Raw genomic sequence first — 16,365 nt, forward strand, 5'->3', positions numbered from 1 at the left:
TTATTTAAAACCAGAGAGTTTACCGTACTCCTCTAATATTTCCAAGGCCTTATTGACACTTTTTTTGCGGCTCTTCTAAGGATAACACCAAATCATTTGCGTACGCTTTCAGTTTGTATTCTTTAGTTCCTACTTTAATCCCTCGTATCTCTGGTTTAATAATGGTTAATAATGGTTTAATGATTAGCTTGAGACAGTACCTAGCATAATATATATGCTGCTCACTGCAGTTGCAAGACATTGTCCTCGACCAAACTGCATTGTAGTTTTCATTATAACACTGCAAAAAAAATTGCTTGCTGAAACGAAATGGATTGGATGGAGCCGATTCCAGCGTTGTTCCTCTTTATCCTTATGGTTTCCTTTGTTTTGAAACTGGGCACTTTCGGGGAAAAGAGCTCCCAAAACTTTCCGCCAGGTCCAAGGCCTTTACCTCTCATTGGGAATCTCCACATCATAGATCGCAAGAGGCCTCACAGAACCATGTTAAAGGTAAAGATTCCAGTTTTTCCCATGGCAAGGCTGAAGGATACTGGGGCAGCCAAGTCAGATGAGCGGGGTAGAAAATTATTATTATTATTCTTAATATCAATAATACATTACATTTTGTTCTTTTAGAGCCTATAAATCTCATCTCCCCTTTGTGTGCTACAGAACCGCCTCTTAACATTCCCAGTCATAGGACCTAGCTGCAATTTATAACTGGTAATTTGAACAAGGTGTTCGGTGTCGAATCCCATTTGACTCTGCCTCCATTTTCAAGGATGAAAAAGTGCTGGTGCAAACCTTGCCTAGCCCAGCCTCCTCCTTCAGCCTATCTTTCTAAATAGATTTGAGAGGTGCCATTGAAGGTATAATCACTTACAACTGCCTATTTTGTTCTGGTTTTCTGATTATTCATAGCAAATATTTGTGCTGCCACAGCTGAATAATAATAATTTATTATTTATACTTTGCCCATCTGTCAGGGTTTCCATGGCCACCCAACAGACTGAGAATATGATAAAACATTAAAAACTTCCCTTAAAAGGACTGCCTTCAGGTGTCTTCTAAAAATCAGATAGTTGTTTATTGCCTTGACATCTGATGGGATGGCGTTCCATAGGGCACTCTGTCTGGTCCCCTGTAACCTCACTTCTCGCAGTGAGGGAACCACCATAAGGCCCTGAGCCCTGGACCTGAGTGTCCAGGCTGAACGATGGGGATGGAGACGCTCCTTCAGGATACTGGACCGAGGCCGTTTAGGGCTATAAAGTCAGCATCAACACTTTGAATAGTGCTTGGAAACGTACTGGGAGCCAATGTAGGTCTTTCAGGACCAGTGGTATATTGCCTCGGCAGCCACTCCCAGTCACCAGTGTAGCTACCGCATTCTGGATTTGTTGCAGTTTCCGGGTCGCCTTCAAAAGTAGTCCCACATAGAGCACATTGCAGTAGTACAAGCAGGAGATGACTAGAGCATTCTGGCAAGACAGTCTGCTGGCAGATAGGGTCTCAGCCTGCGTACCAGATGGAGCTGGTAGACAGCTGCCCTGGACACAGAATTGACCTGCGCCTCCATGAACAACTGTGAGTCCAAAATGAATCCCAGGCTACACATCTGGTCCTTCAGAGGCACAGTTACCCCATTCAGGACCAGGAGTCCTCCACACCTGCCTGCCTCCTGTCCCCCAAAAACAGTACTTCTGTCTTGTCAGGATTCAACCTCCATCTGGCAGCCACCATCCATCCTCCAACCGCCCCCCGACACTCACACAGGACCTTCACCGCCTTCAATGGTTTTTATTTAAAAGAGAGGTAGAGCTGGTTATTATCCGCATACCCCACAAGTGAGAGCCCAGGGGCCTGAACACTCATCCCCCAACATCAGCAGAACTAGGAAACAGCTTTCACCTTTGTCCTTAGCCGGCTGGAGATAATCGAGCAGCACAACCAAGGCCGTTTCAGTCTCATGATGAGGCTTGAATCCCAAATGGAAGGGATCCAAATGGTCTGCATCCTGTAGGCGTTCCTGGAATTGTTCAGCAACCACCCTCTCAATCACCTTGCCCAAGAATGGAAGATTTGAGACTGGGTGGTAGCTAATGCAGTCTTGGTTCTGTCAGAGACGAATTGCATTAATATATTCTTTGGGTATGCCAGAACTCTGTTTCTCAATTTTTCTTCTGTTGAATTCCAGTTGTCCAAGCAATATGGCCCTGTCTTCAGCATCCAAATGGGACCCCGGAAAGCTGTGGTGTTGACAGGATATGAGACAGTAAAGGAGGCTCTGGTTAATCAGGCGGACGCATTTGCAGACAGGCCTACCTTTGCATTATTTCAAGAGCTTGCAGAAGGCTTTGGTGAGGCACCTCCCTTTCTATTGGAAATGGTAATGCCTGCAAACACACACTGGTCCCACCAGGTGAACACAATCTGTTCCCAAGAAATGGTTTGTAAGATGAGTGTTTGCGAAGCAAGTCATCGAAATCCATTGTTTCTTGTGGGGGAAATCCTTGTGAATTTTTCAACCCACCTCAGTCCCTTTGACATTGACAGAGTATCTGCAGGCATTAGGCTGAGCATGCGTCACAAAATATGTCAAATGTGGATTTCTGGAGATCAAGCTAAAATGTTAAAAAGAGTGGACCAGATGAGCCTTTTTTGGTCTTGACTTTCAGTGGCTCAGTGGGGCTCTGTTGAAGAAACAAAAATGGAGACCAGTTAAAGCAAACCTTTCCCATTCCCACATTCTTCCCAACAGTCATATTGTAGAGCTGGGGGGGAATGGGACAGGAGGATTGTGAATAATAGTCACACAGCAAAGTAATGCCACACACCAAGGGGAAACTGACTGACCATTTTCTGCCCCAGCCTATATAGAGACGAAAAATGAAGGAGGCATAATGGAATACAAAATAACAAGCCGAGTTCTGCTGGGACGCCTGACATGTAAAAACCACCCTCCACTCTATCCTACACTTTGTAATGGAAAATATTGATCAATGGGTTCTCAGGTCATGATCTGATGGCACAGCGGCCAGCTACTTTGTCAAAGTTCAGAAGTCTGAATGGGAGAATAGCTGGGATCCATTCTCAGTTCCATGGAAGAAATGCAGAACACAATTTATTGATATTTTTGTGCAATGGCCATGCAGACATGAAACCTTTCCTCCCATCTCTTCAGGTGTGATTCTTTCTAATGGTGAGAACTGGAAAGTGATGCGGCGGTTTGTTGTAAGCACATTACGGGCCTACGGAATGGGAAAGAGGACCATAGAGGACAGAATTGTTGAGGAATGCAGTGTCCTGATAAATAAATTTGAATCTTACGAAGGTGGGTTGGTGTTTTCCTCTGGTGTATAGCTACACTACCATTGTTTAAAGGTGCCAAAACTATTGTGTTACATATTCCTAATTTCCAGAAGCACAGATCCCAGGGTTCCCTGCAATTGGTCTGTTCCTGTAATGTGCAGATTGCACTGCAATAACTCCTGTGACTTCCAAGCAGGTATTAGCCCAGCTATGGCCACATCCAGCAGCACTTAGGGTCAGTTTCTTTGATAAATGAGGTCTACTCATAGGTAAGCTGCCAGTAGGATTTAAGGCAACAAAGAACAGACTTAAAAACAATGCCTTTTCCATACTTTGAATTTCTGTGGGGATGTTCAGGGAGGCAGGAGAGGATATATTGTTTAATGATATCCCCCAACTTGCGTTAGCAGAGGAAACAGGAAGTTTTCTCCTGGCTGGTAGAAAGCATCCACTAGCATGTCCATTCTAGGAATGTTGTACTTCACTCCTATGTGTTTTACATCCCACATTTTTAAAAGAATATTTTTGTTTAACTGTCATATTTATGTATAGGAAACCCATTTGAGACCACCACAATTATGAATGCAGCTGTTGCCAATATAATAGTGGCCCTACTACTAGACAAGCGATTTGATTATGAAGATCCCACATACATAAGACTTCTGAAGTTGGTCAATGAAAGTGCCCTGCTTTTCGGAAGCTTCTCAGTCATGGTAATCTATTTTTTCCATTTAAAACAAACAGTTGATTGTAATAACAGTATTCACTAGAAAACACAGAATATTGATATCTTGAGAAACCTGGCGGTGATTTGAAATATTTAGAAAACTCACACGGCACAGTCATCCCGTAACTATAATAAAGTGATTGTATGTTCCATGATGGCTCAGAAGGGGCCTCCAAGGGCAGATCTCCCTCTCTGAAGGCGAACCTCCAGAGGAGAACTGCCATAGCCTACTATTCTGGGCTTGCACATAAATTATACTCTGAGAGACCCAGCTGAGAGTACAATACTGAGTTTTTCTAATGTCTCTTTTTCTTTTTTCACATTTTTATCCTTTCAGCTGTATAACATGTTTCCTGCTCTTGATTTTCTTTTGGGGGCTCGTAAGACTGTCATGCAAAACAGAGGTGAAATGTTTACCATCATAAATCCCACCTTCATAAAACACCTCAGAGATCTGGATGAAAATGACCAGAGGAGCTTTATTGACTCATTTCTTATCCAACAGCAAGAGGTAATGGAGTCTTTTAAGTTGGCCCAGAATAAGCGTTGCCATTTTCAATTCATGTTTTAAGGGCGTATTCGCAAGTGAATGCGTAAGTTGTAGTCAGGAAGTCTCACTTCAGAAGGGACCAACCTGGCATACTTCCTCCCCTTTCCCAATAGTCAGCCGTTGTTAATGTGTTACAGAAGTTGCCTCTGCAGGGTCAATGGTTGCATGCTCAACAGCATTTCTGGGGAAAAAATCCCTGATCAGGAAAACATGTAATTATAGATAATTATGCAGTGATGAGAGGTAATCAGGTCATAAGTATTGGTTGCCAGACTCCCTTTTGATACAAAGGACGATGGGATAATGCCTCATTTGCTGAGAAGAAGGCGTTCTTCACACTGGAGGAGATAGGAAGCTTTGAGGGTGGGGAGGCATCTCAGAGCAAGGAAAAAACATTGGCCCATGCACTGACCAATCAGCCTTAAATTAGGGCTTCAGTTCTTTTAACCATTACTAAGACTGGAAATGAATATGAATTGGAGTTTCTGCTTATCAATTAATTAGCACCCAGAAAAGGAAACAGGTGGTGGGGTGATGACAGAGTTCTAAATAACAGGCTGGAAATTATTTCTAAAATCTTAAACTAATTACTGATGAGTTTGAAAAGTTAAAGCAGATATACAGGCCTGGAGTGCTGGTCGGGTGAAGTCAGGAACAGGCAAGCAGGGAGACAGGGCGGGTCATGAGCTCAGGCAGGAAAGCAGGACAGGGTCTAGGCAGGAACTAGCAACCAACAATGTTGCTCCCGCAAGTTGGAACTGGGGCTGGCTGGCTTTTATCTGCCCCGAGGCATAGGGCGGCCCCGATCCTCTGGTGACTCGCCTCTCCTGGCCTGGAGGCGAGCACTCCTCCTGCAGGAACCCTATATCATCATGATGGCATAGTCTGGAAAACCTGGAATGTCTCACTACTTAGCGACTGGGGTGTTGTGCAATGATACTTTGGATCATTGGGTTCAGTCAGGTATTCATTTTTATCTTTGCACATGAAATTTTCTCACTACATTCGTTCTAATCAGTTCATACTCTTTGCAACCCAGGAGGAGAAGAAGAAGAAGACGAATGCATATTTCCACAACAAAAACTTAAAAGCTGTTGTGGCCAACTTATTTGCTGCTGGCATGGAGACCACTTCTACCACACTGTGCTGGGGACTGTTACTAATGATGAAATATCCTGAAATTCAGAGTGAGTGCTTTTCATTGGGTTGGCTCCCATTATTCTGAGAAATCTCAATTCCAGTTATATGTAACTATTAGAGAAATGAAATATTTATAATTTGCACACACACACACACACACACACAATTGTTCAGTCATAAGTTTTACATTTCAACCTGGACTCCCTCTTTCTGTGGTTCTTTACATTTCATTTCATATTCCTGCATACTCCAAATTATCTCAACATATTCTTCTAGATAAATATTCCCGTATATATCCAATAGATTTATTGAAACTGCGGGTTTTTACATTAATCCTGCCAATGTCTTAGTATGTTTACAGTTTGTTTGTAAATACACAATAAACCATTTCCATTGCTTTCTAAATATAATAATAATCTTGTTCTCCCAGTAAGTTTTGCCATTTCTGCGTAGTCCATTAATTTTTGTATCCATTCTTCTCTTGTTGGGACCTCTTCTTCCTTCCATTTTTGGACAAATTACATTCTTGCAGCTGTGGTTGCATACATAAATGAATTTGTATAAATTTATATAAATGGCATACATAAATAAATTTCTAAATATTCTATACTAAATAAATTTCTAGGTAGTTCTGATCTCATAATTTCCAAAAGAAAAGCTTAATGTTTTTTAAACATCTTAAACATCTTTTTTAGTTCATCATATATCATTTCCCAGTAAACTTTAACCTTATTACAAAACCAACACATATGAAAAATAGTACCTTCTTTCTCTTTACATTTCCAGCACATATTCAGTTTGGATTTATACATTTTAGCCAATTTACTAGGTGTCAGGTACCATCTATGTAACATTTTCATATAGTTGTCTCTTAAACTATAAAATTCTGTAAATTTTATATCCACGTTTGATAAACTTTCCCATGCCTCCATTTCTATATTATTACTAATATCTATTGCCCAGTGTATCATTGAAGATTTCACTTGTTCGTCCTTTGTCTCCCATTCCAATAAGATCTTATACATTTTAGATATCACTTTAACATTACAGTTTAACAGGTCTCTTTCTAGTTGTGATTTTCGTTCCCCAACTGCCCGCTTCATATCCCTTTTAAAGACTTCATTCAAATGATGATATTGTAACCATGTTGGTAACATCTCTGATAAATCTTTTAAAAAAGTTAATTTACCGGTAAATTCTCCAAAAGTGAAAGCCATAGTGGTGTTTTGGTCTCCAATAGGTTTTTATACTTATCCCATACTCTATACATTTTTTTCCTAATTATATGGTTTGTAAAACCTTTATGTACTTTCACATTTTCTTACCTCAAGTAAGCGTGCCAACCAAAAATATTATCATGACTTTCCCAATCTGAAATATGTGGATTATTCAATAACAATCATTCTCTCAAACAGCATAGACAAGGTGCTTCATAACAGAATCTTATATGCGGCAGGAAAAAACCTCCTTTCTCTTTCATCTGTCAATTTTTTATGTTTTATTTGTTTTATTCTTATTTTTCCTTGCCAGATATATTTAGAAATATATTTTTGCCATTTGTTGAAACAATTTGTCGTGCCGATCACTGGTATTGATTGATCACTGGTATTAGTTTTTTGTAGGGGAGCTATTGGGTGGTTGTTTTTATTTTGATTATGTATTTTGTGGTTTTATATTTTGATTTTATTCTGTGAACATCTGGATATAGGGTAGTATATACATTCACTAAATAATAATAATAATAAAATAAATAATAATAAATAACAATAAAACAAAAAGAATATTGTCAGTAATACATTCATTTTAATTGTTGAAGTAATGAAAGTTTCATTCTCCTCCATATTTGCAAATTTATTTTAATATCCTCCCAAGTTTTTAAATAATTATCCTTATACAAATTTATATTCTTGCTCTTAACCACACACCCAAAATATTTAATCTTCTTTTCACTCTTTAAGATAGATAAACTTTGTAATTTATTTTTACCCTCATCATTCATATTTTTTACCAGGAGTTTAGTTTTATCTTTATTAATTTAAAGATCTGCTATTTCTAAAAATAAAATAAAAAATCTTTTCCAATGCCTTTGGGATTGACTCTATTGGTTCCTCAACAAATATCACCACATTATCTGTAAAAGCTTTTATATTATATTATATTATATTATATTATATTATATTATATTATATTATATTATATTATATTATATTATATTATATTATTATATTATATTATATTATATTATATTATATTATATTATATTATATTATAATATTATATTATATTATATTATATTATATTATATTATATTATATTATAATGTTATGTTATGTTATGTTATGTTATGTTATGTTATGTTATGTTATGTTTTATGTTATGTTATGTTATGTTATTATATTCTCTTTCCGCTTTTATTCCCGCTTTTTATTATTATTACATCTTATTCTTTGTGCCAAAACTTCTAAAACTGTTATAAACAATGAAGGTGACAGTGGGCAACCATGTCTACTTTCTTTAGTTATTTTACAATTCTCAGGCACTACATTACTTGCTGATGCATCAGTATATATTGCCTTAACTCCTTTTATAAAACTGTGTCCACAAACCATATATTCCAAAGCCTTAAACATATAAGTCCCAGGAGACATTGTCAAATGCTTTCTCGGAGTCTAAATGCTTTCTCTTTTAATACAGTTTTCAACCCATTAGCTAATATGTCTGCAAACAGTTTATAATCCTTATCCAACATCAAAATAGGTCCATAGCTCTTAACCAGCTTTGGATCTCTATTTTGTTTATGACTCAAAGTTATGTATACACTCTTCTGGGATTTGGGTAACTCTCCTGTATTCAAAGTTATAGTCATAATATCTTTTAAAGGTTGCATTCGGTAATCTTGTAATTTTTTAATAATATATTGCTGAAACTCCATCAGGTCCGGGTGCCTTCCCTAATTTTGCCTGTAAAATTACTTGCTGTAAAACCATCATTGTGACAGCTCTATTCAGAAATGACATTTTAACTTTTGGTATCTTAAGCAGTCTGTTGTCTTCTAAATATTTACCCATTTCTTCTACCTTAACTCATTTGCCTTAATATGGTGCGGTATAAAAACTCACGAATTGATCTATTATTTTTTTCAGATTTTCCACACTCTACCTCCTACATTTATTCTATCAATGCAGTTTTTTATTCTTTCTTCTTTATTTGCCAAGCTAATAGTTTCGCTGTTTCTTGGAGGCATATAACTTCCAAGTTTAACTTCTTTACAACATGATCAATTTTATTCCATTAGTCTTATTATTTTGCTTATTTACATTCCCAGTAAGAATTCTCAAAGCCATTTTGTTCAATATTTATTTCTCTTTCACCTCCACCTCTGTTGAATCTTCCTCTTCCTGTCCAGCGTCCAGTTCAAATGCTCTTTCTCTAGCTAACTCTTTCCCATATTTTGTCCAGAATTTGTCAGGGTCCAGAGGATCCAAGATCTTTGTTTCTGACCTTTATATGTAAAAGGTACCACTTCAGAATATTCCCAGCAGTGATATTTTAATAATCATCCTGGATGCATATCTCTCCCTCAGTATATCAGGTTATTGTCGGAATTGTTTGTTTGTCCTTCTTAAAAATACATTTGTTAAATTCTAGAAATTAAATTTGTGAGCCTATGGAATTGTAGAACGAGTTTGTGGCAGATTTATGCTTCAGATATTAATTTTAAGAGACCTAAGTCAAAGACATAATCTGAGCAGAAAAATGAATGCTTTTCTTTTTCTTTTCTTTTCTTTTCTTTTCTTTTCTTTCTTTCTTTCTTTCTTTCTTTCTTTCTTTCTTTCTTTCTCTCCCCCCCCCAGGAAAAGTCCAAGAAGAAATTGCAAAGGTTGTTGGATCTTCTCAGCCAAGGATTGAACACCGAACAAAAATGCCTTATACGGATGCCGTGATCCATGAGATCTTGAGGTTTTCCAATATCGTCCCAACCAACATGCCACATGCCACGGCTGCAGATGTTACCCTTAATGGCTACTTCATTCCAAAGGTGATCCTTTTCATTGAACTGCTGCCCACTAGTTACAATATATTTTAAGGCTATCCTGGGAGTAAGCCCCTTGGACTTCAGCGTGGGTGACATCTGTGCAGACTTGTATAGGATTGCACTGTAAGCTTTCAGTCTACCCTTCAGAAGCTGTCAGGTATCAGCTTCAACCCATTAAACAGATCTCAGTGGAAAGGAGCACAAGGTTGGAAAAGAAACCACTTCTAGTGGGAAATCATGGTTTATACATTAAAGTTTGTCACACTAAAGACATTTCTCAGATGAACTCAAATCTCATTTCTCCTACACTAAATATTTATTGTACCAGAGGCATACACTTTATTTTAAAATGACTCTTGCTTTGCCTTTGCAGGGCACATTCATCATACCATTGCTGGCCTCTGTGCTGCACGATGAATCTCAATGGGAGAAACCACATAAATTCTATCCTGAGCATTTTCTCAACTCTGAAGGAAAATTCGTAAAGAGAGATGCTTTCATGCCTTTCTCTGCAGGTAATTTTTTTACTTTTGTGTATACCTGCATAGTGTGTGCTTAGTCAATGGGATTTTTACATGCCTGGAATGTAGCCTATTGTGCAAAGGTAAGAATGACATCACTTGCTGTGGCCATTTCTGCCACTAGATCTGGCCAGCATTGGTGTGCGGCCCCTGGAATGTTGCTCACCAGGGAATGTGGCCCTCAGGCTGAGAAAGGTTTCCCACCCCTGGTTTTCAGCATTGCAGGATGGCTCGTATTGGGAGCTCACAATTCTTTTAAGATGGGCACAGTGAGCTGTTATTTTATCTCTGCATTTTAGTCTGCTTTAAAGTATTTGGGATGTTATTAAGCAACGGCCTAAACCCAGTTTCTCTGCTGCCTGTGTGTCCTTACAGGTCGGAGAGCATGTATAGGTGAGACTCTTGCCAAAATGGAGCTCTTCCTCTTCTTCACAAGTCTCCTGCAGAAATTCACCTTCCAGCCACCCCCTGGAACATCTCAAGAAGACCTGGACCTTACTCCTGCTGTTGGGTTTACAACACCACCCATGCCCTACCAACTCTGTGCTCTGCCACGTTTCTAAGACTCACAAGCTCCTGGCTTGCTTAGCCTACCTGTGTGTGCAATGCGAGCCTTTCTTAAAACACCCCTGTTCTGGAGGGGTATTTGGGTTGAGTAGCCTAGTGGTGGAATTGGTGCATGCTTTGTCAAAAATCTTGTGTTCCCCTTTACCTGCCATATTGCCAAATCACGTGAAATGAGCATTGGAGCATCTCTTACTTAAAACCTGGCCCAGTTTTCTTATGACACTTGAGGCATAGAGATCAATCAACAAATCTGGTTGCATGTATTCCCATGTTAACATATACTTATGAGGCATGGTTGAGGAAGTTGGGAATGTTAACATCTGTGGCTGCAATGTATTCTGATTCTGAAATGTATTTGTTGATGTCAGGCAATGGCTTTGTTTCCTCCGGGTTCTTTAAAAAGTCTGTAATAATAGATCTGGCAACTGGGTTTGCTTCTGGCATCTCCTTGTTGCCAATTAATTCTATGACTTTCTGCTTCTGGCTTAGAACAGGGACGTCCAACTCCCACGAGACTGAGATCTACTCATGGGGGGGGGGACTGGAAGCCAAAGTTGTTCAGGTACTTTTAGAGAGGAAAGTTCCATTTTGGGGGTTAAGGCCAAGCTTGTTGAGCCTTTTTTATGGAGAAAATCTCCGTTATTAAGGGGGAAATGTCAGACTAGAGTAAAGGGGAGAGGGGATTAGTCATTCACCAAAAGATCGCTATGGAAACAATTTGCCTCACAGCGAAAATTCCGTCTTCTGTTCCAGCGATCAGCTGAATATGTTGGGTGGGGAGAGGGGAAGGGCCAGCTGCTCTGAGGCAAAAACAAAGGAAAAGGAGCCAGGAATCGACCAGAACCTCCTGGGTATCGATCAGTCGATCCCGATCAACCTGTTGGTTATCCCTGGAATAAAACAACCATCTTCCATCTTCTCTCTGTATCTGAATGAACTTTCTCTGAGAGTCTGGGTAGCTTAAGGCTTCCCTCATCAATGGAATTCTGACTAGTCATATGAAAAATGAAAATGGTGGAAATGTGTCAAATTCAAAACTTCCACTTCCACAAGAGGAAAAACTCCAAATCTTCTCTGCCTAGCTTCTGCTCTGAGAGGGAAGAGGGAGTTAATCTCTTTCACAATAGAGACAAGGGAAGTCACCATGGTCTCACCAGGAAATTGAAAAAATGTTTGGTTTGAATCTCGCTTCTCTCTTAAGAAAATCCAGCCACATCCACTAAAATACTTTGAATTTTGTCTTCACTGGGCCCCATAACCTTTGTAGGAATGAATTTAGGCACCACGAGAAGATGCATTGCTTAGTTATTATCCTTCCTTGCTCATATTGTTGCATGTCATATGCTCTAATGCCACCATGTTGAACAGTTTCAAGATGGAAATGAATAAACACTATTCTAAAAAGAAAAATATGTGTGAGTGTTTCAATGGGAGAAAGTTCAGGAAATACTGGACCCTTTCAAACTAAATGCTGTCGTCCCTAATTGAAGTTGAATAATTTCATCTGCAAATGATTTCACAATGCTGCTCTCTACTGATAATCCTGAGTTATGAGTTTGCCGTGTTCAAGAGCATTGTAATCTGTTCTGGAAAGCATTCGTTTGTGGAAGTGGGCACCACTCGCTTGAGTAAACATTAAACTGAAAGGCATATCATCCAATGTACAGCTTGGAATAGTTGTGGAGAAGAAAAAAAATTGGAGGAATGGCTTAATGATTCACTAGAGACATTACATAATATAATATATGGGTGGCTCATTTCAGTTGGTAGACATTGTTGTTGACCAAACTGCTCTGTAGCTTTGTTGTGTTTGTAGAAGTCTTTTGAACCGTCTCGGCCTTTGGGTTGCCAGGTTTTTATCTGGAGGTTTCTGCTTTTCTTCTGTTTGGCTCCAGAGGCCTCCAGGCCTTGAAGCTCTACTCAGCTATCGGTGGGATGCTCCCAGTCCCAGCAGGGTCGAGGCCACTGGGAGGCGGCTTGGGGCTCTTCATGGCCTCCTTGGTTGTCGCATTGGGCACCCCTGGTTACCTGGTCACTTTTTAAGCCTGGGTGTTCCACGATTTCAAAACAAAACCCCAGAGAATTCTCTACCCCCAAGAAAAAAACCCCTCCAACAAAACAGATATCTAAATATGAGTAACACATGTGCATTTATTTTGAAAATAATTGTCAGAGAACTCTTTGCTGCTAGTTACATGAAGTTGGCGCCTGCACGTCCCGAGCCGAGTGAGGGGGCGAGGAGCCGTGGTTGTTCCCTCGCCCCCCAACATGCATACGATTCAGGCCGAGCGCTGCACCCCATTTGGGATCGGGGCCAGCAGGCAAGGCTAGGTGCAGTGTCGGAGCTGACTGAGCCCCCTGGCCATGTGGAGTCCACCTGTACAGTGGGTAGGGAGCTACTGCCGATCCAACCCATGTAAACAGTACGCTGCATAACTGCACAGTATTCAGCAGGTGAGAGACGCTCATTAAAAGCCATTCCTCAGCTGCTCAATGGTGTTTCTGCAGGGGAATTCCAGATGAACGACCCTCCCACCAGCCGCTCCCTGCCTTAGCCCAGCCTCTGGCCAAGTGAGCATGCAAGGCTGGAACCTTTCCTCTAACTTGAGCGAGCCCAACCCCCTGCAATGTAGGAATCTCCACTAAAGCACCCAGGACAGATGGCCACCCAACCTCTCCTTAAAAACCTCCAAGGAAGGAGAGTACGCACCCTTCCGAGGGAGACTGTTCCACTGAGGAACACATTTTTAAAAAGCACATTTAAAAAAGGATTTTGAACCTCTTGCAATGCAGGGCGTTGGGCCAGGAGCAGAGCAAGGGGGTTGCGGAAATTTCTTTTGTCACCCTCCCCACCCATGAATCCCAAGCTGACAGCGAGCGGCCCCAGCAAAGTGGTGAAGCTCCCCCCCCCCTTCCCTGGCTTGCTGTAGGCTTGGGAGTCATGAGGGGTGACAAAAAAAATTCCACACCAGGTACCACCTGAGCTTGCTACTCCTCTGGCTCTGCTGAGCTATCAGTGGGATGCTCCCATTCCCAGCGGGGTCGAGGCCACTGGGGGGGGGGCTGGGGCTCTGCGCAGCCTCCTTGGTTGTCGTGTTGGGAAACCTTGGTTACCCCCCAATCATGGTTGTGGCAGCAGCCGTGGTGGCAGTGCTGGGACCAGCCAGGCAGCGCCATTGGTGCTGGCGGACCTCAGGAACTCCATCCTGCTGTGGCGCTTGCCATCTTGCCTCTCCAGAAGTCCATACTGCTGCACTTTCAGAAATCCATCCCTGAATGCAGTTCAATAATCACTACAAAGAATTTCAACATACTGCTGCCCTTTACTCCCCTTATAACAGATTAATTTCACACATAATCTGGGTGACAGATCTGCATCCAGGTTCAAGAGAGTTTAATAATGGTTTAACGATTAGCTTGAGACAGTACCTAGCATAATATATATGCTGCTCACTGCAGTTGCAAGACATTGTCCTCGACCAAACTGCACTGTAGCTTTCATTATAACCACTGCAAAAAAAATTGCTTGCTGAAACAAAATGGATTGGATGGAGCCGATTCCAGCGTTGTTCCTCTTTATCCTTATGGTTTACCTTGTTTTGAAACTGGGCACTTTCTGGAACAAGAGCTCCCAAAATCTTCCACCAGGACCAAGGCCTTTACCTCTCATTGGGAATCTCCACATCATGGATCTCCAGAGGCCTCACAGAACCATGTTAAAGGTAAAGATTCCAGTTTTTCCCATGGCAAGGCTGAAGGATACTGGGGCAGCCCAATCAGATGAGCGGAGTAGAAAATTATTATTATTATTATTATTATTATTATTATTAATATCAATAATGCATTACATTTTGTTCTTTTAGAGCCTATAAATCTCATCTCCCCTTTGTGTGCTACAGAACCACCTCTTAACTTTCCCAATCATAGGACCTAGTTGCATTTTATAATTGGTAATTTGAACAAGGTGTTTGGTGTCGAATCCCATTTGACTCTGCCTCCATTTTCAAGGATTCAAAAGTTCCAATGCAAACCTTGCCCAGCCGAGCCTCCTCCTTCAGCTTATCTTTCTAAACTAGATTTGAGAGGTGCCATTAAAGGTATAATCACTTTTATCCTTACAACTGCCTAATTTGTTCTGGTTTTCTGATTATTCCCAGCAAATATTTGTGCTGCCACAACTGAATAATAATAATAATAATTTATTATTTATACCCTGCCCATCTGGCTGGGTTTCCCCGGCCACCCAACAGACTAAGAACATGATAAAACATCAAACATTAAAAACTTCCCTTAAAAGGACTGCCTTCAGGTGTCTTCTAAAAATCAGATAGTTGTTTATTGCCTTGACATCTGATGGGATGGCGTTCCACAGGGCAGGTGCCACTACCGAGAAGGCGCTCTGTCTGGTCCCCTGTAACCTCACTTCTTGCAGTTAGGGAACCGCCATAAGGCCCTGAGCCCCGGACCTGAGTGTCCAGGCTGAACGGTGGGGGTGGAGACGCTCCTTCAGGATACTGGGCCGAGGCCATTTAGGGCTTTAAAGGTCAGCATCAACACTTTGAATAGTGCTTGGAAACGTACTGGGAACAACGTAGGTCTTTCAGAACCAGTGGTATATTGTCTCGGCAGCCACTCCCAGTCACCAGTGTAGCTACCGCATTCTGGATTTGTTGCAGTTTCCGAGTCACCTTCAAAAGTAGTCCCACATAGAGCACATTGCAGTAGTACAAGCAGGAGATAACTAGAGCATGCACCATTCTGGCAAGACAGTTTGCTGGCAGATAGGGTCTCAGCCTGCGTACCAGATGGAGCTGGTAGACAGCTGCCCTGGACACAGAATTGACCTGCGCCTCCATGAACAACTGTGAGTCCAAAATGAATCCCAGGCTACACATCTGGTCCTTCAGAGGCACAGTTACCCCATTCAGGACCAGGAGTCCTCCACACCTGCCTGCCTCCTGTCCCCCAAAAACAGTACTTCTGTCTTGTCAGGATTCAACCTCCATCTGGCAGCCACCATCCATCCTCCAACCGCCCCCCGACACTCACACAGGACCTTCACCGCCTTCAAGGGTTTTTATTTAAAAGAGAGGTAGAGCTGGTTATTATCCGCATACCCCACAAGTGAGAGCCCAGGGGCCTGAACACTCATCCCCCAACACCACTTTCTGGACACGGTCCAGGAAGAAGGAGCAAAACCACTGTATAACAATGCCCCCAGCTCCCAGCCTCTCTAGACGGTCCAGAAAAATGTCATGGTCGATGGTATCAAAGGTCACAGAGATCCAGCAGAACTAGGAAACCTTTGTCCTTAGCCGGCTGGAGATAATCGAGCAGCACAACCAAGGCAGTTTCAGTCTCATGATGAGGCTTGAATCCCAAATGGAAGGGATCCAAATGGCCCACATGCTCTAGACATTCCTGGAGTTGTTCAGCAACCACCCGCTCTATCACCTGGCCAAAGAATGGAAGATTTGAGACTGGGTGATAGTTCACCATACTGGCTGGGTGCAAAGATTTATTTTTTAAT

At 41.3% G+C, this 16,365-nt stretch overlaps 2 protein-coding genes across 3 annotated transcripts in view; both read left to right on the forward strand.

Annotated features, from left to right (window-relative positions):
* Window positions 1–284: 284 nt before the first annotated feature.
* Window positions 285–11,113, forward strand: LOC128409901 (cytochrome P450 2K6-like). The gene is made up of 9 exons (XM_053380427.1): window positions 285–492; window positions 2,180–2,342; window positions 3,167–3,316; window positions 3,847–4,007; window positions 4,359–4,532; window positions 5,611–5,758; window positions 9,566–9,750; window positions 10,121–10,262; window positions 10,644–11,113. Exons 1-9 carry the CDS (start codon window positions 310–312, stop codon window positions 10,829–10,831), a joined length of 1,494 nt encoding a protein of 497 aa, XP_053236402.1. The 5' UTR covers window positions 285–309; the 3' UTR covers window positions 10,832–11,113.
* Window positions 11,114–14,268: 3,155 nt separating this feature from the next.
* LOC128409890 (cytochrome P450 2K6-like) overlaps window positions 14,269–16,365 on the forward strand; it is a 35,190-nt gene continuing 33,093 nt past the window's right edge. The window contains exon 1 of one of the 2 annotated variants that reach the window (XM_053380412.1): window positions 14,269–14,557. In XM_053380412.1, coding sequence (XP_053236387.1) covers window positions 14,375–14,557 — 183 coding nt within the window. In that variant the 5' untranslated portion in view covers window positions 14,269–14,374. The remainder of the gene's footprint in view (window positions 14,558–16,365) is intronic. The other variant, XM_053380411.1, reaches the window with a different exon arrangement.

Source organism: Podarcis raffonei, chromosome 3 (genome assembly GCF_027172205.1).
Source record: "Podarcis raffonei isolate rPodRaf1 chromosome 3, rPodRaf1.pri, whole genome shotgun sequence".
Classification (NCBI taxonomy): domain Eukaryota; kingdom Metazoa; phylum Chordata; class Lepidosauria; order Squamata; family Lacertidae; genus Podarcis; species Podarcis raffonei.

Bases quoted from the DNA above. Each gene is read 5' to 3' on its own strand.
- LOC128409901 (XM_053380427.1), top strand. From the start codon at position 310: ATGGATTGGATGGAGCCGATTCCAGCGTTGTTCCTCTTTATCCTTATG. The intron at 493-2,179 runs GTAAAGATTCCA...GTTGAATTCCAG, and splicing joins CTCACAGAACCATGTTAAAG to TTGTCCAAGCAATATGGCCC. The intron at 2,343-3,166 runs GTGAGGCACCTC...CCATCTCTTCAG, and splicing joins AGAGCTTGCAGAAGGCTTTG to GTGTGATTCTTTCTAATGGT.